The sequence below is a fragment of the Theobroma cacao genome, chromosome 2, assembly GCF_053813885.1.
Source record: "Theobroma cacao isolate CCN51 chromosome 2, ASM5381388v1, whole genome shotgun sequence".
NCBI classification, from domain to species: domain Eukaryota; kingdom Viridiplantae; phylum Streptophyta; class Magnoliopsida; order Malvales; family Malvaceae; genus Theobroma; species Theobroma cacao.
The window spans coordinates 8,346,003-8,369,334 of NC_142640.1; the positions used below are offsets into that span (position 1 = coordinate 8,346,003).

At 34.9% G+C, this 23,332-nt stretch overlaps 4 protein-coding genes across 5 annotated transcripts; 3 read left to right on the forward strand and 1 right to left on the reverse strand.

Moving 5' to 3' along the window:
* Positions 1-690: 690 nt before the first annotated feature.
* On the forward strand, positions 691-5,847 carry TOM40 (translocase of the outer mitochondrial membrane 40). Its single transcript, XM_007043148.3, has 11 exons — positions 691-945; positions 1,937-2,018; positions 2,140-2,239; positions 2,347-2,442; positions 2,553-2,603; positions 2,834-2,899; positions 3,830-3,931; positions 4,604-4,672; positions 4,748-4,831; positions 5,299-5,394; positions 5,587-5,847. The coding sequence occupies exons 1-11, from the start codon at positions 804-806 to the stop codon at positions 5,638-5,640; spliced, it is 942 nt and encodes a 313-aa protein (XP_007043210.1). The 5' UTR covers positions 691-803; the 3' UTR covers positions 5,641-5,847.
* Positions 5,848-6,105: 258 nt separating this feature from the next.
* On the forward strand, positions 6,106-8,151 carry LOC18608443 (uncharacterized). Of its 2 annotated transcripts, none has more exons than XM_088803817.1 (2): positions 6,106-6,791; positions 8,050-8,151. In XM_088803817.1, the coding sequence occupies exons 1-2, from the start codon at positions 6,164-6,166 to the stop codon at positions 8,085-8,087; spliced, it is 666 nt and encodes a 221-aa protein (XP_088659943.1). In that variant the 5' UTR covers positions 6,106-6,163; the 3' UTR covers positions 8,088-8,151. The 2 variants fall into 2 exon arrangements, with proteins under 2 accessions (XP_088659943.1, XP_017971307.1); XM_018115818.2 differs by lacking the exon at positions 8,050-8,151 and adding an exon at positions 7,197-7,340 and having other exon boundaries at positions 6,112-6,791.
* A 778-nt stretch (positions 8,152-8,929) lies between these two features.
* OXP1 (oxoprolinase 1) lies at positions 8,930-13,181 on the forward strand. Its single transcript, XM_018115732.2, has 2 exons — positions 8,930-9,091; positions 9,205-13,181. Exon 2 carries the CDS (start codon positions 9,269-9,271, stop codon positions 13,076-13,078), a length of 3,810 nt encoding a protein of 1,269 aa, XP_017971221.1. The 5' UTR covers positions 8,930-9,091; positions 9,205-9,268; the 3' UTR covers positions 13,079-13,181.
* Positions 13,182-13,651: 470 nt separating this feature from the next.
* On the reverse strand, positions 13,652-18,044 carry LOC18608445 (Calcium-binding EF hand family protein). Its single transcript, XM_007043152.3, has 9 exons — positions 17,403-18,044; positions 16,614-16,813; positions 15,968-16,070; positions 15,792-15,857; positions 15,397-15,570; positions 15,204-15,300; positions 14,221-14,367; positions 14,011-14,132; positions 13,652-13,912 (listed from the first exon to the last, which is right to left on the reverse strand). Exons 1-7 carry the CDS (start codon positions 17,753-17,755, stop codon positions 14,239-14,241), a joined length of 1,122 nt encoding a protein of 373 aa, XP_007043214.2. The 5' UTR covers positions 17,756-18,044; the 3' UTR covers positions 13,652-13,912; positions 14,011-14,132; positions 14,221-14,238.
* Between the last annotated feature and the right edge of the window lie 5,288 nt (positions 18,045-23,332).

The following is a 23,332-nucleotide window of genomic DNA, read 5'->3' on the forward strand; positions in this document are numbered from 1 at the left end:
AAAGACTAATTTATTTTGATAGTAGATTTAATGAATTTTATTATATTTGATGATATTATTATCTTGTTATAATTGTTTTTTATAATTATTGATTTAAATTTAAATAATAACATTATAATTTTAATTATAGATATTTTAAATTAATTGTGTTAAAAATTGAATCATTTTAACCATGCAATTGTGTTGTGTCGTATAGAACGTAATCTTACACGTTCAATAAATCAGTTCGTATTCAAGATAATAATACTGGTGGTCTATAGTCTACAAATGATTTCAAATAAGCGAGGGATATGCGGGTACATAGTCAATAAAAATGACTAAATTTTCTCTCGGCATTTTGAAAATTTCTCAAATAAAACACCATCTTTCTCCATCTTTGGTAGGTTATGTCATCCCGTGCTTGCTTTAATTTTCAGCGGTCAAATCTACGAATTGTCAAATTTTCATTATTAATTGTTTGATAGTCTACTTGCATCTCCACCGTCCATCGCATTATTTATCTATGGTTAATTAATTTTATTAAACCCTATTTACCATCCATAAAACAAATAAATTGTTTTATTTTTAAAAGAAGAAAGAAAATACTACACGCTTACAAAATTTATTTACTTTAAAAAGGAAAAGAAAATGGAAAATAGAGGTGGACCCCTCGCTAGGGAAGGAGCACATAAAACCCTGGCTAAAACCCATAATAAGCCCCGCCCGACTGCTGCGACTACTCTCCTTTTGCCCTTCCCTCTTCACACTCGCGCTCGCGGCTGCTTGGTTTCGCATCAAATTCATCAAAAGAATAGCAGAGAGAAATGGCGGGGCTTGTACCTCCCGGTATTACGACGATTCCAGCCGACGCATCCAAAACGGCGCATACCAAACATGAGGAGAAAACTGATTACATGAATCTCCCATGCCCTATTCCTTACGAAGAGATCCACCGCGAAGCTCTCAGTTAGTCTTCCCTTATCTCTTGATTACAAATGGGTTTTGTTTTTATTCTTTTATCTGTTGATTGGTTACTAGTCTTGAGATTACGGTTCAGGTTTTCTTTTACCTTGTTTGATCATTTTTTGATCTGTATTGGCTTATGTAGAATCTTATGGCTTGGCATTTTGGGTTGAGATGCTGAAGTTAGTGGAATGGAGGGGCTGAAGATTTGGCTTTTGGTTTTGTTATTAAGCCCCTTTCTTAAAACCCTAGTCTGCTCTGATTAGTGAAAATGATGGTTTTTTTTTAAATACATAAATTTTCATGAGTTACAAAAGTAAAAGCGTAAGTATCTCTGTTTCTAATAACAGCGAAGGGTTTTGCTTTTTTTATTTATTTTAAGTGGAAATTTTTTATAGAGCAGTTGCTTCTTAAAATTGGGGAAATCAGGTTTTCTGGGTTTCATATTGAACAAGTATATTACTAATTACCATTACTTGTAATATACCCAACTTCCAAGGTGACATTTATAGTAGTGTGTGAAGCTGGGGCGTAAATGAATTGTAATGTTTGGCAATAAGGGAAAAAATGAGGTTTACTAGGGGAAGTAAAATATGTGAGAGTGATACACTACTAGAATTGTTATTGAAGATGTAGTTAGGTTCTTGAGATACAATTAAGTTTTTTCTGTGAATGTTTGTCTTGAGTGCTTTGAGATGTATGTTTAATTTCATGTTTGCTATATATATCTAGGTGGCAGCTGTTTTCTTTAGCATCTTATGCAAATTCCACGTGCGAGTCAAATATTGAAGAATATCCACTTAATTTTGTTTCTTCTGTTTTCCTAATTTTGTTGTCTAATCATGTAGCTATCTCTACAAGCTTTGAATTCTAGGGTGTAATGATGAATTTTTAGCAGGGTTATTTTGTAGACAAAAGAATGATGTAAAATAGTGGTTAGAATCTGTTCTTTTTAATGAAACATTAATGTTTATTGCTTGAATATGTCTGGCAGTGTCTCTGAAGCCAGAAACTTTTGAAGGATTGCGATTTGATTTCACCAAGGGACTAAATCAGAAATTCTCACTAAGCCACAGGTAGCTTCAGCTTCTTTGACTATTTGATCTTATTGCTTCATTTTTTAATAATTTTTTTATATTTTCTTATGTCTTTTCTGTATTAATTAATAATGGTATTATGCATTCCCTATCATCTCAGTGTGTTTATGGGCCCAACAGAAATTCCTTCTCAATCTGCTGAAACCATTAAAATTCCTACTGCTCATTATGAATTTGGTGCCAACTTCATTGACCCAAATGTAGGCGGCTGCTTTCATTCTCTTCCAGTATTATCTTCTTGTCCTCCTAAATTGTTTTGTGTTAGCAAGTCAATCTATAAGTGGGATCAATTATGGGTTTTATGCAGTTGATGCTTATTGGGAGGGTACTGACTGATGGTAGGCTCAATGCAAGAGTGAAATGGGATTTGACTGACAATCTTGCCTTGAAGGCTAATGCCCAGGTAGATCATGTTCTCATTTGTTCTTTAATCTTTTGCTTTCCCGTTTTCAGGCAGAATATATGGTTTTTCACGTGTAAGCTAGTTGATAAATTTGTTGTTTCCTGTTCCAGCTTACAAATGAGCCTCATATGTCACACGGCATGGTCAACTTTGATTACAAGGTCTGTCACTTTTAAACTATATTAGTTTTTGGCTAGTTGGCTTTGGTTTGTGTATGTATTTTTGTTTGTATCGTTGTGAGTGTGATACTTGATATTCTGATATTTTCTTTTGAGTTAATTCATCATCTGGGGAGCTATTTTTGTGCTTGTAAACAAATTTGTTCGGTGGCTTGCTGCCATGAACTATGAGCTTGCATTTTGCCTTTTGACATTTTTCTTTCCTTGTACAGGGTAAAGACTACAGGTCTCAGTTTCAAATGGGAAATGGTGCCTTATTTGGAGCTAGTTATATCCAGGTAAATTGTATGAAACCACATAACATCTGCCGAGTTAATCTGAGAGGTGCAGAACTCAGCATAATGGACAAGTTATTGTATGATCTGTGCCTAACGAAAAATGACTTGTACAATACTTCGATGCAAAATCATGTGGACTTTGTGGTTTCTCTATGCATTTGCAAATCCTAAGATGCGTGCTTGTTAAAAATTGACATGAAGATAGAATTGTATCTGCTAGTTAAACTAACCACAGATGATGCCTTCCCAAAAGGATTACTTACTATTGTGTTGTCAAGTGACAATAATAATAGTAATATGCTAGAAGTTTTCCTATTATTTCCATTTATGTGTGTTTGTGACCGTGTTATCCTGCTAATCATGCTGCAGGATCAGTCATCACATCACAATCACTATACAAATGCTTTTTCTTGAAGAATATACAACATGAGATGCAAGCTTCCACATTTATGTCAATATGTTGTTTGTGTAGATGCTATTCCTTATCTTCCTTTTTCTTAAATAGAAAAAAAATAGTATAAGATATATTAATTAATGATAGAAGCAACCTAGACTTCCTTTGCCAAAGGCCTTCTGCATTTGCATTTTGTTTGCTGTTTTAAGGAGGCACTGATAGCATCTCATTGACCTTGATTGGCATGCATTATTATTTTATTGCTCTTTGTTTTATCTGTCTGAAAGTTCTATGAGTAGTTTCATGTTCTTCCAACAATTGATAACTGATCATGGCTCTTGTCATTGCTGTTTATTTGTGAATTAAATGATTTATAATAGCCCTTGTCATCTCTTTCTATTTTGGATGGTTCTGCTTCTGAAGTATGTAGTATTTGGGTTATTTCTTGTAATTACTGTCATGATCAATCTTCTGCTGAATCCACTACTTCTGTAATTATGATTGTGTTTGTTGTTAATTATGCCACATATGTGCAGAGTGTGACACCACATTTATCCTTGGGTGGTGAAGTATTTTGGGCTGGTCAGCACCGAAAGTCAGGCATTGGTTATGCTGCCCGATATGAGACAGATAAGATGGTAATGTGTCCTGGTTTCGTCCTTTATTACTAGCTTGTCAATATTTATTTGTGCAATAGTTAGTGGGTTTTGTTTATTACTTTCTAAATATGTGTCTAGGCCTGTTACAAAGGTAGGGGTGTCAAATAGATTTCCCTAACCAAAATGCTGAGTAGAGTTGCCAAGTTGTGAGAATCAGTATGTCTTTTCTTTTCAATGACTTAAGACTTTTCCAAAATATGGAAGTAATGGACCAAGTCATTGGAATCAAGGACATGGTGTAATGCTGTCTTTCTGAAGGTAAAACTGAATGTGCATACAAAACTAGTTTGTACAACGGTTAATGTTTGGTGCTATAGTTCTAGGTCAAGTTTTGATGATTGTGTGTGCCTGTTTGCATGTGTTATAGGCCCATGAAAAGATCTTCGTTCAGGTCTTTAAACTTCTGTTCATGAAGTTTCTAGATCTTCAGAAATAATGTTCGTCTGGTCCCTGGGTAGTTGATCGAAAATGCTTATTCTAAAGCTGAGTTTTAATCCATACAATAGTTAATTCACTTCTCCCACACCATATTTTTTACTTAGCTTTTCCAAGAGGAATTTGTTGTTGGCATGGAATTGAAATGTTATTGGTAGAATTATTCTCTGTTTGCTTCAGGCACAAATAACCAACCTAAACACTCTCTGCCTCCAGGTTGCCACAGGCCAAGTTGCAAGTACTGGAATGGTTGCTTTGAGCTATGTTCAGAAGGTATCTGAGAAGGTAAGAACTCTTTCCTCCAAATAATGTTGCGATTCTTTTTCCTAGTCATTCTTACACAATTTTATTTCTGTCAAGGTTTCTCTCGCATCAGATCTCATGTATAACTACATGTCAAGAGAGGTAACATCAAGTGTCGGCTATGACTACATCCTTAGACAGGTAAGCTTTGGGCTGCTAGATTATCAATATTAATGCACATTGATTTTTTGCATGTCTATACACATTAGAATTTAACATTTATATTGTTTTTATGCATCCATGTTACCATCTCAGTATCATCTAAAAAGAACTTTATAAAGCTGTCTTTTGTTTCCTCGCTCCTTTGAGAATTTTGGGGGGTGTAAATACAATAGACCTCTTACATGCAGTTATTCTTAATTTTGACGGAGTTAAATGAAGGAGTAGACCTAGGGCAGTGCTGGGAAACATGACCAACCACAATGAGGTGATTGGTAAGACATCCAAAGAAGCAAAGCTATCTTTGAGGAAGTTTTTTTGTTATGAAGTTTGTTGACATCAGTGGGTAGATTTGTCTATAGGTTGTATTCTGACAAAATTGTTCTACTAACTAATAAAAAAATCTAACTGAACCATCATTCTGGTCAATCAATTTGTCATGTTTTCAGTGTCGCTTGAGGGGGAAGATTGATTCAAATGGATGCACAGCTGCTTATCTGGAAGAGCGGTTAAATATGGGCCTAAATTTTGTTCTCTCTGCTGAGGTAAGATAACTTTTCTAAGAAAGAAATCTGCGGTTTATACACTTAGAGAGATTTGTTTAGTTGTTTTGTTATTGCTTGTGAGTGTGATACCATTAATCGTTTTATGTTTAACATTTTTATATCTTTCCCTTGATTGATCAAAGCCCTCAGAGTCCTGTTCCTTAACATTTTTTGTGGATTTACATATTGCAGATAGATCATAGGAAGAAAGACTACAAATTTGGATTTGGATTGACTGTAGGGTGATTCAATTACCAAATAAAAGCAGTTGAAAAAGTTTCCAATTGTCACCTTTTAGCATCTGGTTGAAGATTAAAGAATTGAATGTGTACTTGAACAGCTGATGTAGCAATTTTAACAGTCGTTGGTATCAATTTGTTCGGTTTAACGTTACCCGTTTTCAGTTGAGAGCTGTAGCATTTGTCAAATTAATGCAATTTGAGATGTTTATTACTCTATTCTTAAAAAAAAAAAAAATGGATTGGCTTTACCAAACAGCTCCATGGCACCACGCTTGCCGAGAGAAACCATATCAAATTTACTTTGCGCTTTTGGGGATTCTCTCTTTTACCGTATGAAATTATGTAGGCCACATTATTGTAAAAAAGTTTTCACCTTGCAATTTTGCAAAGAATGTGAGTATGACCATTAACGACGAGCATAAGAGATATAATTACAATTGTGACACTGATGCAAATGTGAAACGTGAATGGAGTGAGTTTTAAAAGGACGCCAACGCGGAAAGAGATACGGAAAGGAAAAAAGAAGAATGAGCAACAGAAAGAAGAGCTCGGCAACGGCGGAAAGCGATGAGGTGGAGCAGCTGTTGCAGGCAGCGCAGGACGAGATGCTCTTAAAACTCTCAGTCGACAGCCACATGTCTCGCGTGGCCCCCGATTATCTCGACCCCAATCTCCACCGTCGATTCCAGGCCCTCCGATCCCGACCTTCCACTTCTCAATCAAAATCGCAACTACAAAAACAATCACCAGCACCATTAAAACAACAACAACAGCAAAAGGAAGAGGAAAAAAAGGAGCAAAAATCGAAGGTTGTTGTTGTGGGTAATGTTGACGAGGAATTGAGGGGTGTGTTGGGTGATGATCTCTCCGCTAGATTCGCTGCTCTCAAGGCTTCCTTGTCTTCTTCTTTTTCTTCTGATCCTGCTCCTGCTGCTACTACTAAGGAAGTTAGTATCGGTCTCGACAAATCCGACGGTGAAGATGAGGAGGATGAAGTTGAGAACGTGATTCGGTGGGCCATGGATGCTGCTCGCCTTGATCCTTCTCCTCCTTCTGACGATGACGATGATCACATCGATTCCGATGTAGATGATAATGACGACGACAACGACGACGATTATCCCAAAAATAAAAAGAAGGAATCTAAAAGTAGTAGTACGTATTTGAATTTCCTTTTCAGAAAACTTTTTTGATGTTACTGAATTGCATTTCTTCTGATTTTAATTTTGGCTATGCTTTTCTTTTTCAATTTTGTCAGTATTTATTCAGTAATTGGTGGTTATTAGTAAGAAAGCAGGCTGTTATGTGATGATTTAAAAGAGAAAATTCATAGAAAACGCGTTCTCTAATTGGAATTAGGGTTAACTCATGAACAAATAACTAAGATAAAAGTAATTTGGATGTTTTATCAACTCTATGAGTTTAACCAAAATAAACGCTTTGGATAATTATAGAGTAGATATAATTAGTACTTGATTAATTGAGAGAAAGGAATAAAGAAAAAACATATATGCATCAGCTGTTGGTTTTTCTTTGACAAATTGTTTTGATTTCTTCTAGGGAAATGACAGTCTTGAGTCTCTTTAAAGCAGCCCTGCAGCATTTTATCAGAAGTCCCACCAGTAACGTTAATCTGATTTTTAAGAAACAAACTCTATCTTCAGATTGGAGGCAGTGAATACTCGCAGTCTCAGAAGACTTGTTCATTAGGTGCCTGATCATAGCCATAAATCTTTGTGTAATGTCATGATACCATGCATAATTAAACATCAAACTTAATCATTTTTTTTTTTCATTTTACAAAGTTCTCATTATTCTTTTTGCCTTTGGGTATTGTCTTGTTGTTGTAAAGGGCCAGCAGATAGGTTTTCTTTTCAGATCATTCATGCCTAAAATGCTACGGTTGTTTATAGTGCAGTTGAGTTCTATGTAACTTTCACAGTTGTTGAGAATCAAATTTGTTTACAAACATGACCATACACTTTGTAAGTGTTTAGTAGGCATGAAGCAATGAGGAAATGGTGATTTGTATTTGAGAGTAGATGAGCCCTTATTCTGAATAAGAGTATTCTCATCTTCCAATAGAAGGCCTAACTATAAATATGCAGAAATTATGAGACCAATGGATACTGCCATCTTTTTGGTTTCAGGTTTCTTGCTTTTGTCTTATGAATGTTTTGCTTTCCTCTGTACTTATATTCACATCAGATTGTACTTGTTTCTTTATTCATCCCTTTTCTCGCAAGGGATGACACTTTTACTGTGATGAATGCGATTTAAACTCTAAAGAAGCAGGGGATGTCACACATGATTTTTATCAGAGGTACATCGCTGTCAAATTTGATCTTGGCTGTTTTATTGTGTTTGATGAGTTGTTGAGAATTGTAAATTGGTTAATATGTGATGTTGATAGGTCACTTGAGACTGGTTTGGAGTTCGATACCTTACTAGAAGTTGAGCCTGATGGGATTTCACATCTCAATTTGGAATTAGTAGTCTGGTTATTTTCTCTAATAAGACGGCTTTACTTGTGGTTTGGATAAAACTACATAGTTGCAGTTCAATAATTTTTATTGGATTTGGTTTTTCAATTTGCCCCACGACATGTAATTTTTTATTCTTTATCTCATGGTTCGTTTGTTGGAAATTTACCTGGCTGACAATTTGATCGTTGTGATGACTGGAAACTGGCGCAAGGCGAGTTGAGTTTTTAGTCAAAAACTAGAGGTGGAAACTAGTTTCAGCTATGCAAATGTTCAAGTTTGGAAAGATTAACTGGCGAAGGTTTGCCACATAACTGGTGGTGGTTTATTCATTGCTAGGCAACGGCCACGGCAAGAATCTCCTGCTCATCACCCCGGCAAGGCAAGGGGGGAAGGATGAAGCAAAGTTACAGTTTTGGAATGAAAAAAAAAAGATATATATATATATATATATATATATTACTTCTGAATTTAATATTCATAATCAAAATAAACAAGTCAGTGTAATCTATTTCTAAGGATGCAGCCTGGCTGGCTCTACTAGCCATTGAGGACTTGCCTTGGAAAAGATGATATTCTAAACAAAACTATAACCATTTTAGCTTCGCTTTACTAAAAAAATTGGTGCCATATACGTCATTGGTTATGAATCTTTCGTATAAGTGCTTTCAATACATAAATATTAAATATAAATACGTAAATACTTAGCAATATTAATTTTTTTGGTAATTTAAGAAGTTTAATGCGTCTGGTGAGGAAAGTGGGCAAAGTGCAGAGCAAACAACTCCCACAAAAACCTACCTATTCCTAGGAATAGGATTATTCTGTGTCTGTAGGAAGGAAAGTGAGTGGGTCCCTTTTCTATTTTTAATCAAAACAACTCCCATCGCCATCATATACTCTCTGACGTATCAGTCTCAAACACCTCGTTCCCTCTCGACGCTTGAAATCTGCATTTGTCAATCCCACCGGGTAACCCTCTCAACCTTCCTCCTACACCCAATTTCTCGTTTACTCTACTTTTGTTAGTTGTTTTATTCATATTTTCAAATCGTTATATTTCTCTTCTTCTTTTTCTTGGTAAGGTTTGTGAATCTTGGGTCTTTGGGTTCAGATTTTTTTTTTTCCTGGTGGGGCTTTTGAGTGGTAATGGGGAGTGTCAGTGAAGAGAAGCTGAGGTTTTGTATTGACAGAGGGGGCACTTTCACCGATGTTTATGCGGAGATTCCTGGTCACCCCGATGGTCGGGTTCTCAAACTTTTATCCGTTGACCCATCGAATTATGACGATGCTCCAATTGAAGGAATCAGGAGAATTCTTGAAGAATATACAGGAGAGAAAATCCCCCGAACTGCCAAAATTCCAACTGATAAAATTGAGTGGATAAGGATGGGAACAACTGTGGCAACCAATGCCCTTTTGGAAAGAAAAGGGGAGAGGATTGCTTTGTGTGTTACTCGAGGTTTCAAGGATTTGTTACAGATTGGTGACCAGTCTCGTCCCAATATCTTTGACCTTACTGCAACTAAATCATCCAATCTTTACGAGGAAGTTGTTGAAGTTGATGAGAGGATTGAGCTAGTTCTTGAACAGGACAAAGGGAATAAGGACAATTCAAAGTCGTTTCTTAAAGGGGTTTCTGGTGAGCTTGTCAGGGTTGTCAAGTGTCTAGATGAAGAAGCTTTGAAGCCTTTATTGAAGGGATTGTTGGAGAAAGGCATTAGTTGTTTGGCTGTTGTGCTTATGCATTCCTACACATACCCATATCATGAAATGGCCGTGGAGAAGTTGGCTATGAACTTGGGTTTTAGACATGTTTCTTTGTCTTCGGCTTTGACTCCCATGGTTCGTGCTGTTCCTCGGGGTTTAACAGCCAGTGTGGATGCTTATCTGACCCCGGTTGTGAAAGAGTATTTAGCAGGGTTTATATCTAGATTTGATGAAGGCCTTGGGAAAGTGAATGTTTTATTTATGCAGTCAGATGGAGGGCTTGCACCAGAAAGTAGATTTTCAGGGCACAAGGCTGTTTTGTCTGGCCCTGCTGGGGGGGTTGTTGGCTACTCACAGACTCTTTTTGGTCTTGAAACAGAGAAGCCTTTGATTGGATTTGACATGGGTGGTACATCAACAGATGTGAGCCGTTATGCTGGAAGTTATGAACAAGTCCTAGAAACTAAAATTGCTGGTGCAATAATACAAGCACCTCAGCTTGACATAAACACTGTTGCTGCTGGTGGAGGATCAAAGTTAAAGTTCCAATTTGGGGCTTTCCGGGTTGGACCAGAGTCAGTAGGAGCTCATCCTGGTCCTGTGTGCTACCGCAAAGGTGGAGAATTGGCAGTCACCGATGCAAACCTGGTTCTTGGGTATGTTATTCCTGATTATTTCCCAGCCATCTTCGGCCCAAATGAAGATCAGCCTTTAGATGTCCAAGCAACCAAGGAAGAATTCAAGAAGCTTGCAGAGAAAATAAATTCTTACAGGAAGAGCCAAGATTCATCTGCAAAGGACATGACAGTGGAGGAAATTGCACTTGGGTTTGTGAATGTTGCCAATGAGACAATGTGCCGCCCCATACGGCAGTTAACTGAGATGAAGGGCCATGAAACGAGGAACCATGCACTTGCTTGCTTTGGGGGTGCTGGGCCACAGCATGCCTGTGCCATATCTAGGTCACTGGGTATGACAGCAGTACTTATTCACCGGTTTTGTGGAATCTTAAGTGCATATGGAATGGGATTGGCAGATGTTGTTGAAGAGGCACAAGAGCCCTATGCTGCTGTTTATGGTCCTGAATCTGTTCTGGAGGCCTCTCGTCGAGAAGCTATATTGTTGAAGCATGTAAAGCAGAAGCTGCTAGAGCAAGGGTTCAGAGGGGAAAATATAAAGACTGAGACATACCTAAATTTGAGGTATGAAGGTACAGATACAGCAATCATGGTAAAGGGACATATTGCTGAAGATGGATCTGGATGTGACTATGCTGATGAATTTGTGAAGCTTTTTCAGCAGGAGTATGGATTTAAGCTACATAATAGAAATATCCTTGTATGTGATGTCAGAGTTCGTGGGATAGGAGTTGCTAATATATTGAAACCACGGGCCCTAGAACGTGCTTCTGGTTCCCCTAAAATTGAAGGCCGCTACAAGGTCTTTTTTGGGAATGGGTGGCATGATACACCACTGTTCAAGCTTGATAATCTGGGATATGGTCATGTCATACCTGGCCCTGCAATCATTATGAATGGGAGTAGTACAGTGATCGTAGAACCAAAATGTAATGCTATTATAACCAAATATGGAAACATTAAAATTGAAATTGAGTCTATTCTAAACACTGTGAAAGTTGCTGAGAAGGTTGCAGATGTTGTGCAACTTTCAATCTTCAATCACAGATTTATGGGAATTGCTGAACAGATGGGACGAACCCTGCAGCGGACTTCTATCTCAACAAATATCAAGGAAAGGCTAGACTTCTCTTGTGCTCTATTTGGTCCAGATGGGGGACTAGTTGCTAATGCTCCACATGTTCCTGTGCATCTGGGCGCTATGTCCAGTACAGTTCGTTGGCAGCTTGAATACTGGGGTGGCAATTTGAACGAAGGAGATGTTCTTGTCACCAATCATCCTTGCGCTGGAGGTAGCCACCTTCCTGATATAACTGTGATAACACCTGTTTTTGATAATGGGAAACTAGTGTTTTTTGTGGCAAGTAGAGGACATCATGCAGAGATCGGGGGTGTTACACCTGGAAGCATGCCTCCTTTTTCCAAGTGTATATGGGAAGAAGGGGCTGCAATAAAAGCATTTAAACTTGTGGAAAAGGGGATTTTCCAAGAAGAAGGAATAGTCAAGCTTCTTGAGTTTCCAGGTGCTGATGAATCTACTCAAAAAATCCCAGGAACACGGCAACTTCAAGATAACCTATCAGATCTTAGAGCACAAGTAGCTGCTAATCAGAGGGGAATCACTCTAATCAAAGAACTTATTGAGCAGTATGGTTTAGAAACTGTTCAGGCTTACATGACGTATGTGCAGCTTAATGCAGAAGAAGCAGTGAGAGAAATGCTCAAGTCAGTTGCTGCAAGAATTTCATCAGAGTCAACTACATTGGGCGAGAGAAACTTCCTTATGATAGAAGAAGAGGATTGCATGGATGACGGGTCTGTCATCCATTTAAAACTCACAATTGATTCTAACAAAGGGGAAGCACGTTTTGATTTTAGTGGAACTAGCCCTGAGGTTTATGGTAACTGGAATGCTCCAGAGGCAGTCACTGCTGCAGCAGTCATATACTGCCTCCGTTGTCTGGTGGATGTTGACATTCCTCTTAATCAAGGTTGTCTGGCTCCAGTTAAAATCCATGTACCAGAAGGCTCATTCCTCTCTCCAAGTGATAAAGCTGCTGTAGTGGGAGGCAACGTTCTCACTTCTCAGAGAATAACTGATGTAGTGTTGACTGCATTTCAGGCCTGTGCTTGTTCTCAGGGATGTATGAATAATCTGACCTTTGGGGACAATACTTTTGGTTATTACGAAACAATCGGGGGAGGGAGTGGGGCTGGTCCGAGCTGGGATGGGACAAGTGGCGTCCAGTGCCACATGACCAACACTCGAATGACAGATCCAGAAATTTTCGAGCAGAGATATCCAGTATTATTGCACAGGTTTGGACTAAGAGAGAATAGTGGAGGAGCAGGAATTCACAAAGGGGGTGATGGACTTGTGAGGGAAATAGAGTTTAGGCGCGCAGTAGTGGTTAGCATTCTATCAGAGAGGCGTGTACATGCGCCTAGAGGGTTGAAAGGGGGTGCAAATGGGGCCCGAGGGGCCAACTACCTTATAACCAAAGATGAACGAAGAATCTACCTTGGGGGTAAGAACACAGTGGAGGTGCAGGCCGGTGAGATACTTGAGATTTTAACACCTGGTGGTGGTGGATGGGGCTCTTCTCTTTGATTATTTTGTGTCCAGAAAGTTGAATTTGCTGTTGTAATGTCGAATGTTGACAACCAGAAGAATAAATTATAAAATAACAGAGTTGGTGATTAAAGAAATAAAATCGTATGAATTTTTTTTTTTTTTTTTTTTTTACATTTCAAGCTCAGGACGTTCAATTTTAGAAAGAAATGGCATACGTGGTATTCTGCATGTATGCTGCTGAGCACATCCAGGTCTGCTTGGGTATTCTTCACCTTCGTTGGTCATCTTACATTTGACTATGACTGACATGTTACTAATTTTGTCCTTTGAAAGTTCTGAAAACAAAAGGCAAGGAACGCCTTCGTTACACCACGAAATTGAGGCAGGCACCTTACTTACACTAACCTTGTTGTGGATTGGGCATATGGACCTAAATTGGAAATAATTTCAAGAAAAGCTAGTCCATAAACCGGCGCCATACATATTATAACCCCAAACAAAAGATTCAAGAAACTGCAAAAGGCATCTTAGCCAATCATGATCTTAATTTATGATAATTAACAGATTACTCCCATGGATGTATCTGTTAAAATTAAAATACAACCCCCGTTAAGTTAAATATTAGATGTCCATTAATTCAAATAACTTCACCTCATAACCAGTAAATTATGCTTAATGTTCTATGTAGTACACAAATGTCCACTATATGATAGTCAAATTTTTGAAAGGCTTGAAAACTTTAGAAAAAAAAAAAAAGGAAAAAACATCAAGTGTCATCAAGTGTGCTCTAATAAATGTATGTCAGAAAGATGAAATTCCAATGACCAACTAATTGTGAAAAGGCCTCCACAACAGGCTAAGGTCCATAATCTGCAATAAACAATAACAATCTGAATCAGCTGATTGATAGAATAAAACCCCACAAAAATAAGGGGAATCAAACAATAGAGAAGAGAACATGAACTCACCATGGATAGCAACACTGATAGCATAACCTTGGTCGAAATGCAACAAGATTTTCATAAATAACTCTATAAAGCATACAATTCTTGCTAGAAAAGAATTTGAATCCTATTGCTGCCTTCATGTCCTGCAAAAATTGTGGTAAAAAGAGATCCATCATGCAAAGACAGATAATATTACATAGATGCAAACAGATTGCAGATGGTTCCTCTTACCTATCATAAAATTAGCATTTAGCGGAACTCATCGTGGTATTCATAGTCATCTTCATCTTCATCATCATTGAAGATGGCACTATAAAATACATATGGGCTGTCAATCATCTCGACTAAGGATAAGTGACCATCTTTATCTGAATCTGCCTGCAATTATATTAACAAAATGTTCATAATGGAGATTCTTTTTTTCTTTTGGTACATATAAGGAAGTCCAAGGGGGAGAGGGCATTCAAACCTTGGACTTTATTCATTTCTTTTTTCAAAAGGGTTGCAGCAACTATGACTTGCGAGGAAATCATTTCCTTATGCAAGACCATTAATCCAATAAAAAGACCATAATATGTACAGAATACAACCATAAAAAATGAGAAGGAGAAAAAGAATAATAAGTCAATAATGGTAGTAATCCAGTTATCCCCTTCAACATACATGCAAACATTAGCATGATGTAATATAATGTTTCTAAGACTTGGAAAATGGGGCATGGATGAGAAAGAGGCAGTACTTATTGTATAGGTTGCCTTAAAACATTTTCGATGAGGGAAGTCATAATAATTCGATTCATGCAGAGTGAATTATAATACAACCATAGCAAGGGAATTGGCATAATGCCAAAAAGATAATAGTAAAAATTCTTGCACCGTTGGTATTAGGTTTCCTTAGCTATGGTATATTGGTATTATTTAACTGTTAAAATAATAACGACAATAATGGTCTTAGTATTAAGACTCACTCCATCTCATAATGAATGCTACTTTTCAAAATGCATAAATTCTAAGAATGTATGAATGCATTACTGTTTCTAGAAACTATCCCTTTCCAGCAGGTATTACTTCGTTCTGTTTTAAAACATAGCCTTATGTTGAGCATAAAGCATTTAATCTTTTCAGTTTAGGCAAAGTTCACTTAGGCTGTCCTTGAAAGGGTAAGGAAACAGGATCAATGATCGTTACTAATTATCAATACTCATATCAGTTTACCTGTGATATGATGTAATCCGCTTGTTGTTTTGCATAGTACCGTTCTGATGGGTGAAGTTTCCCAATTATTGGTAGTAGCTCTTCATCCGACAAGAATCTGAAAACAGGAAGCACCATAAATTTACTTAACCATGCAAAAAACGAATTCTCAATTCAACCATGATAATAAACATCAAAAAGTTCATAAAAATACCTATCACCATCTTTGTCAAGCTGGCTAAACAACCGTTTAGCTGGCGCCTCCATTGAGTCATCAGATGGATGGGAAGAGTTATGACCTTCTTCATCATAGTTTCTTACCAAGTCAAATAGCCCATGGAAAAATTCATTAAAGTTAACCTTCCCATCTTTGTCCGTATCTCTTTCCCTAAAGAGGAAAAAGAAGATGCAAAATAACTAGCAATTTAAGGCGATCGTAGAAAAAGCAGATCAACTGCAAATGGATAACATGGCCAAAAATGTGGAACTGGCTCTTGCACTCAAGATATATAGCTTAAGCATGATTTTGTTAACATTTATTAGGACAGATATAAATACAATTTTCATGGGCGAAAAGACAAAGAAAAAGATCATTAAAACTCAGGTTACCTGACTTCCTCCTTGCACAACCATTTAAGCAGCTTTGAGTTTTTGCTGTCCGCTGGGTGCAGAAAGCTAGACAAACAGTGACAGAAAAATTAAGGGCGAGCAATAGCAGTGAATGAAAACAACCCCTTTGACTGGGGATGAATCAATTGAAACTCATTGTAGAATTTGGTGCTTACTCATTGAACTCAGTTATATTCAATAAACCATCCCCATCTGCATCTGATGCATTAAAATGTTCCTCTTTCCACCAGCCCATATCATAGCCAAAAGAAGTGTTATCTAGAATAGGGAAAAAAAAATTCAGTTACCATCTCTTAGATTATTATCTGGAAAATTAAACAGAAATCAATTACCAAATCTAAGTGTCATACTATAGGGTCATAGTGGTCATGATTGAAAGCAATATGAGATCCTAAAGAGAGTAAAATTGCTATAAAGGTTTACTCTATGCCTCTATCACTAAGAATACGATAACTACTGACCCGTCACTCATGAAAGGAGAGAACAGATCATGGATGTTTTCCATGTTTTGGCTTAATGTCGCTACATCTCTCGAAAAATTTGAAAACCACTTTTAAGGACACTTTTGTCGATTCACAAAAGGGAATAGAACGATAAACTGTTAAACAATATGAAGCAGCTAGTTTCTGTAATTCACAAAATGTGTATTAAAAACACCCATTACAAACCTCAAGCGAAATGATAATTTAGCTACAATAACAACAAGAATGCCAAATCACACAACAAAATATACACAAAAGCAACAAGGATAGTTTCATAGATGAATTAAAAATTAGTTTTATTATGGTAAAGATCACTGACCATTCTTCACCCAGCTGGGAGGCTCATACTCTTTATATGAAATTAACCCATCATGGTTTTTATCATGAATCTCCATCTCCCTCTGAGTCCTGTGCAAGACTTCCCTTGCAGCCTGCTGCAGGTTCCACTCAGTCAATTCGTTCTCAGTCACAAAACCGTCTGCTGGGTCCACATCAATCTTGGGAAACAGCAACACCAACCTGTTCAATCCATTAAACCTCCACTCAATCAACATCTATCGAAATGTGACTGTCAAAATGCATCGACAAGTATATAGATACAGGTGCTAGGTTTACATAAGCCGCATCATGATGCAAAGATCATATACACAAATAGAATCAGTTTATAAACTGACAAAAAAAACCAGCACGCATGTGTTACCAACCAAAGTAATAACAAGGTACCCCTTGTACATGGCAAATATAAAACAATTGAGCATGCTCACATAACACACCTAGCATAATTTCCTGTAAACCACATCAACAACTACAAAACTTTACCAATAATATATCCGTCAGCAAATAAACTAGAACTAATCATGAACAATGATTATAAATAGATCTATTCTACAAATTCACACCTAGATGCAAGTGACACAGATATAAGAAGCATCAATGTCAACAAGTAAAGGCAGCTTAAAACAGTAGTAATTGTTTAAGCATATTACTAGATGAAGCACGCATTTATAACTAAATAAATTTGGCAGCTAAAACACTAATTAAAGCTCCAAAATTTCAACCTTAACCAAAAAAGTAACATGAATTTAAAAATAAATGCAATACCACCAACCTATCGGTAACATTGAACTTTTCCTCATCATTCAAGTAATCCTCAGCGTTCATAAAATCCTCCCACTCGGGCTGCGACTCTTCAGCCGGTGCGGGGTCATGCGTAAACTCAGGATGGGAATGCTCGAAGTGCTGTTTCTCCCATTGGCGGTCTTCACGACGGCGCTCGATGTCCGCCACGAGTGGGTCAAAAGCCACTGGCTCGTGGCGGGTGGGTTTGCCGAAGTTGTAGGAAGTTCGGAGCTTGAGGCGGCGATGGCGGTTGTGGCTGGAGTGTTTATTCGGGGAATAAGAGATTAGGAAGAGGATTAGAAGCGCCACGGTGATGTACACAATGGCTGAAACTTTTCCCATCTGTGGGAAGTACCCAAAAGTTGATAGAAAAGCGAGAGATCTATGAGGATGTGAAAAGGGTCATGAAAAAATTGGGTTAAGGAAAGAGAAGAGATCTACCCCAAAAGCAGTAAAAAAAAAAAAAAAAAGAATTGCAGAGAAAGAAAAGATGGGTTTAGAGTTTAGAGAGGTTTTGAAGGATTTGGACTAACAATGGAAAAGGAAGTGAAGTGATGGCATTGCGGGAGTCTCCTTTTAGATCTGTTGCTATTAATCATCATGACTTATTACATCCTTATTGCACCCTCCAATTACGCAAATTCTTTATTCCAAATACTCCTACTTGAACTAATAAATAAGAGTTGGATAATATTTATTACACATTAATTTTATATTTGATGCAATAAAAGTATATATAATATATAATATTTTAATTAATTTTAAATGATTTTGGATATATTAGTAGTGAATTAAATATAAACTTTTAAACAATTAGATCACGGTTTTTTTTCAATATTAATATTGCAAGTCAAACATACAACTGGGTTAACATGGTATTAATTAATTAAAGTACTTCTCAAATCGCGATTAACTCTAGTTACTAATATGCCTTTTCTTTATAATAACAATGCTTGATGGGCCCAAAAAATAGTCCAAATAGATGTGCAGCTCTGGCCTGCTGCTGGCGGCCCAATTCCTCAAGGAAAAGCCCATGCTTGTTCTTACCGTCTTTTGCAAAATACTAGAATTACAAAACATGCAATCATTGTCACTGCATTTGTTTTAATCTGTCTGAAGTTTGACAGGGCGGTGGTTTCAGTGTTATTTTAAATATTAACCAGTCGGCACCTGTTTGAACCGAACATGTGTTTCCATATGTATGTAAGCAAAATGGTCTCAACTCTACTTCGGTCATATAGCTGGGATTTGTGGTTACTTTTGCTTATTTATCATAGTCTTCCTGCATTACTACATGTACTTGCATTTGGACGACGGAGTAAAGCTCAAAGAGCACTAAGAGTAATTGTTTTTTTTTATTCTTATTTTAATACAATTTTTATTATTATTATTTTTAAAAATAATATTAAAATGTAAGTAGATTAAAAAATGTTGTAATAATTAACTCAGAAAAATAATTGTCTTCCATCATAAAAATATCTAATTGCGGCGGGTAAGTAGATATTTTTGCTTTCTTAAAATCTAATGAACAATGATTATAAGTAAACATCGTTATAATGACATTATTCTTAATCTCTATTCAAAATATATTTGTAGTAAAAGGTGCATTCTTACTTCATTTTAACACTTGTTAAGTGTTTTTTTTTTTTTACACAAAATATGGGACAAATGAACGGTTTAAATCTTTAAATAGAAGTACGAATGTATAATTTATCTTTTACTTGTCTTGTAGTGGGTCTTATATTTTGAATAAGATTTTAAAAAATAAGATCATATTTAAAGTCTATTACATTTTATTTTTAAAAAAAATAAGATTTGATTTTTAATTTGAGGATGTTTTCATGGGTTAAAAGAAATTTTATCTTTGTACATTAGTCATCCTAAAAGAAGCAATAATTATTGAATTGAATTAAAGTTGATCTTGAAAAAGGAGAATGTGTTTCAAATTTTCATTATCAATTTAACTAATTGGATAAAAACAGATATAATACTGAAATAAAATTTTAAATTATTCATGAAAATTTAAATAAGTCATTAATTTTTTTTGTTACATTCAATTAAGTTCTTATATTTTTATTCTGAGTTAAATAGATTTTTATAATTAATAGTTAATTAATTGTATTAGTTAAATTGTCACTTATTATTTTATATTACGTAGTGTTAATATGGCACGATACGTATTATGCTTTTGTGGTGTGATGACATAATTACGTAGTATTTTTATTTTTTAAATTAGTCATACATGAATATAAAGAAAATAATATTTTGATTAATTATAATTAATCAATTTGTTTAGTTCAAAATAAAACTATAAGAATTAAATTGAATACAATAAAAAATAAAAATTAATTTAAAATATTTAAATAATTAAATTTTGTTAAAATATTATATAAAAACCCTTTTTACTCTTTCATCCTTAACAACAGAGTTAATTCATGGATTCTTCATTCTGATGTAGGCAATTTAATATATGGTGTCAGTGCATTTATAGCACTAGCAGTAGTCTGCTGCTAAGTTTAGTACGAAAGAGGTTTCTGGTTTTTTATTTATTCTATTAATTTCAATACTTTTTTGAGAAAGAAAGAAAATGATCTCATTCAAATGGTTTCAATATAGAAATTTGATTTCAAAGTTGATAATGATCATCATCATCATAAATTAAAGAACAAGACATTTGGGACCAAAATTGATGTATTGTCAAAGCCAAATGATCTGTAACTAGAATATTTTGCATCACAAAAATTGGAAATCAATGGTTGATCATAACTCATCAATAACTGAACCAAAGAATCTCATCTGACCTTTGACTACTCTACTCAAAGCCAAGAGATGACAAATGCCACTCCCCACAACTTACCAAGTAGGAATCTTTCTCTAAAAGACTAATAATTAAGAAGGTACTTCAATATTAGGGAAAACAGTTTGCTTTGTTCTTTGATTGAAACTTAAACATTTCGACTTTAATGGAAGAGAAATTCATTTGTGGCAAGTCTCGGACGGTGTATGAATGCCACCGAGGGTTCAAAAGGGGAGACAAAAACCCCAAATTGGGTGAAGAAGAGTGGCGGTGGAACCACGATAAATTGCAATTATTAAAACCATGGGCCACGGACCATGTGCTTTGTTAGACTCGTGAACTTTGACCTTTTGCCGACGTGGCAATATACGCTTGGTTTTAATTTCATTGCTTGTCAAACTGGCACATTGCATGTTTCTAGATTTTATCCAAAATATAATAAAGGCAAATGCCAAAAACATCGGTTTACAATGTCAGAAATTCCAAATTAAGCATCCAAAAACAGGGAAAAAAAACAATGGTAAAATCTCAACTCAAATTCTATTAGTAAAACAGTAAATTTATCCATATTTCCTATTGAAATTAAGAGTTCGTTTGGTGACCGAAAAATAACTTATTAAGAAAAATTTTTAAATAAAAAATATTTGTAAAAAAATTTAATATTTTGTGTTAGTTACATAAATAGTCACAAATATTTTATATTGTTTGGATTATCCTAAAAAATATTTTTATATATTACGTTATTTGGATGTTAAAATAATAAATAAGAATTGGTTACAAAGTATTTGATTTTCACTAATTTGATATCAAAATAAAGAATATACATGAAAATTGATAAAAATCAATAATAATATTTTTCAAAACATTTAACCACGTATTTATAACTCAACTATATATATATATATATATATATAAAGAAACCTTTAATGTCTTATTTTTGCACCACATGGAGTGATATTTTTGTGTTGTTTGAAGCTCTACTTGATTGACATGTGGTCTGTTTGAGGTTCGAGGTTTTCAGATATGGGTTTGGTCTTTTTGATCTTTCATTTTAAATATGTGGGTTTGAAGTCTTGTGTGTTTTTCATTTTTGAATTCATCTATTTTTTAGTATGATCTCTATTACCATTTCTGTTTCTTTTATTAATTCTATCACAGTTTATGAATTTTTCTATCAATTCCGTTACTATGAAGTTTCAAACAATGGATTACATCCTTACCTTTTGTCTTAGTATGCTTTTCTAACTTCTTGTACATTGATCCATCTACTTATAAAACCTCAATGCTTTTTTTGGATAAGTTATATTTCTTTGAATAAAAAATAGTTTAGAATAATTAAGTTGTTTAGATCAAATTAACAAGTATTTATAGATACCAATTAAGTATGCTAATATCTAAGTATTTTATTTAAACATTAGTCGAATATAATCATTCATACGATCCTTAACTATAATTTATAATTAAAGTAAGCTTTAATTTTTTAAAATATTTCTATCATATCACTTTTTTACCATAATAATAAAAACTGTTTATATTTATTAATTATGTAAGACATCTAAAATCTATATTTATATGTATTCATTACAAAAATATCAATATTTATGAATGATGTAAGACATCTAAAATCTATATTTTTATATATATTCATCAGATCACTAAAATCTTTTTTAATTATAATTATTAGTAAAATTTATTTAATTTATAAATAAAAATTAAATTATATTGAATAATTTTATTTTTTTAATTTTAATAATATTAAATAGTTTAAATATTAATATTTTAAGTTAAAAATTTTGAAATTAAATATTAATATATTTTTATTTTTTTAATCTTTTAAATTAAATGTTAATATTCATCAAATCTAATAAAACATTTTTTGTAGTCAATGACTATTTTACCCATTTACTTATAAAATAATTTAAATTTAAAATAAATTTTTAATCTTTCAAAGAAATATAACTTTTCAAAATATTTTTTGAACAATATTTTAAATCAAACAAACGACATTAAATAAAAACAAAAAAATCTTTTTCTGTACTTTCCTTTTGGGCTACCATAATGATATTATTAAGTGCGATTAAAGCAAACATCAGCAATCACAAGGTGGAAAGAAACTAGTACTAATAGATAACTGATAATTAAATTTTTTTTAGGTATAGTAATTAACAGAACAGAACCCAATAAATAATGGAAAGTCTTCTTCTTTGTCTCTAATCCTGTTGGAATACCTCATCACACAAACTCCCATTACGCCCAACCGATCACACATTGCCTTTTGACTCTTTTCTTCTTCTTTTTTGTTTTGGTTAGAACGGTTTCAGCAACTGAAAAAGGCAACCCATTGTTGGTAAAAAAATTAAAGATTGAGACTTTGCTGGGTTGTTTTCTTTGCTATTTTGTCTCTTTACAAGAACAAGAAAAGGAGAAAATATAAAGGAAAGGTAATGATTCAGAGTCAATCATTATGGATGCATATAGTAGTAATACGATAAGAATTGTTATTAAAATTATATATTGTTCTCTGCAACTGGGTGTGGTTATCTCATCTACTGACATCCAAATTTGTTTTTGTTTGTTTGGAGTCTCAAAAAGGGAGAAGGAAAAGAGAAAGAGAGAGAAGTTCAATTTGCTCTTTTTCTCTCTCTGAATAAAGTTGTCTTTTTTATTTTTATTTTCTCTTTCTTTGTATACATGTTAGTATAATCTTGTCAGATATTAATGGGAATTGCAGATTCCAGTGTATGTGAGCAACTTGGAGGGAGGGGTGTGAGGCTTTTTCTATCCCAGCTGTCCTATTTGTAGCAAAGTAGTTGTTGGAGGTGATGGGACCAATTGACCCATCCTCTAACCTCCTTTGTGGATATTTCAGGATAACCCATCAACATCATCTATAATTTCTATGTCTACCCTTTGTAAATTTGTCAACAATTTGTGCTTTTTTTGAGTTTTTCCTTTTGAGCCTGTTTTTGTTTTCTTTCATGGAGTGTTTTTTTTTTTTTGGGTTTTCTGGATACTACCAATTTGTTCTTATTAGGGGGATTCTAATTCCACTCCATAGTTATAACCTAAAAAGTCTTGTAAATAAGTTAACTTACAACTGAAATATATACTGGGATGTTATT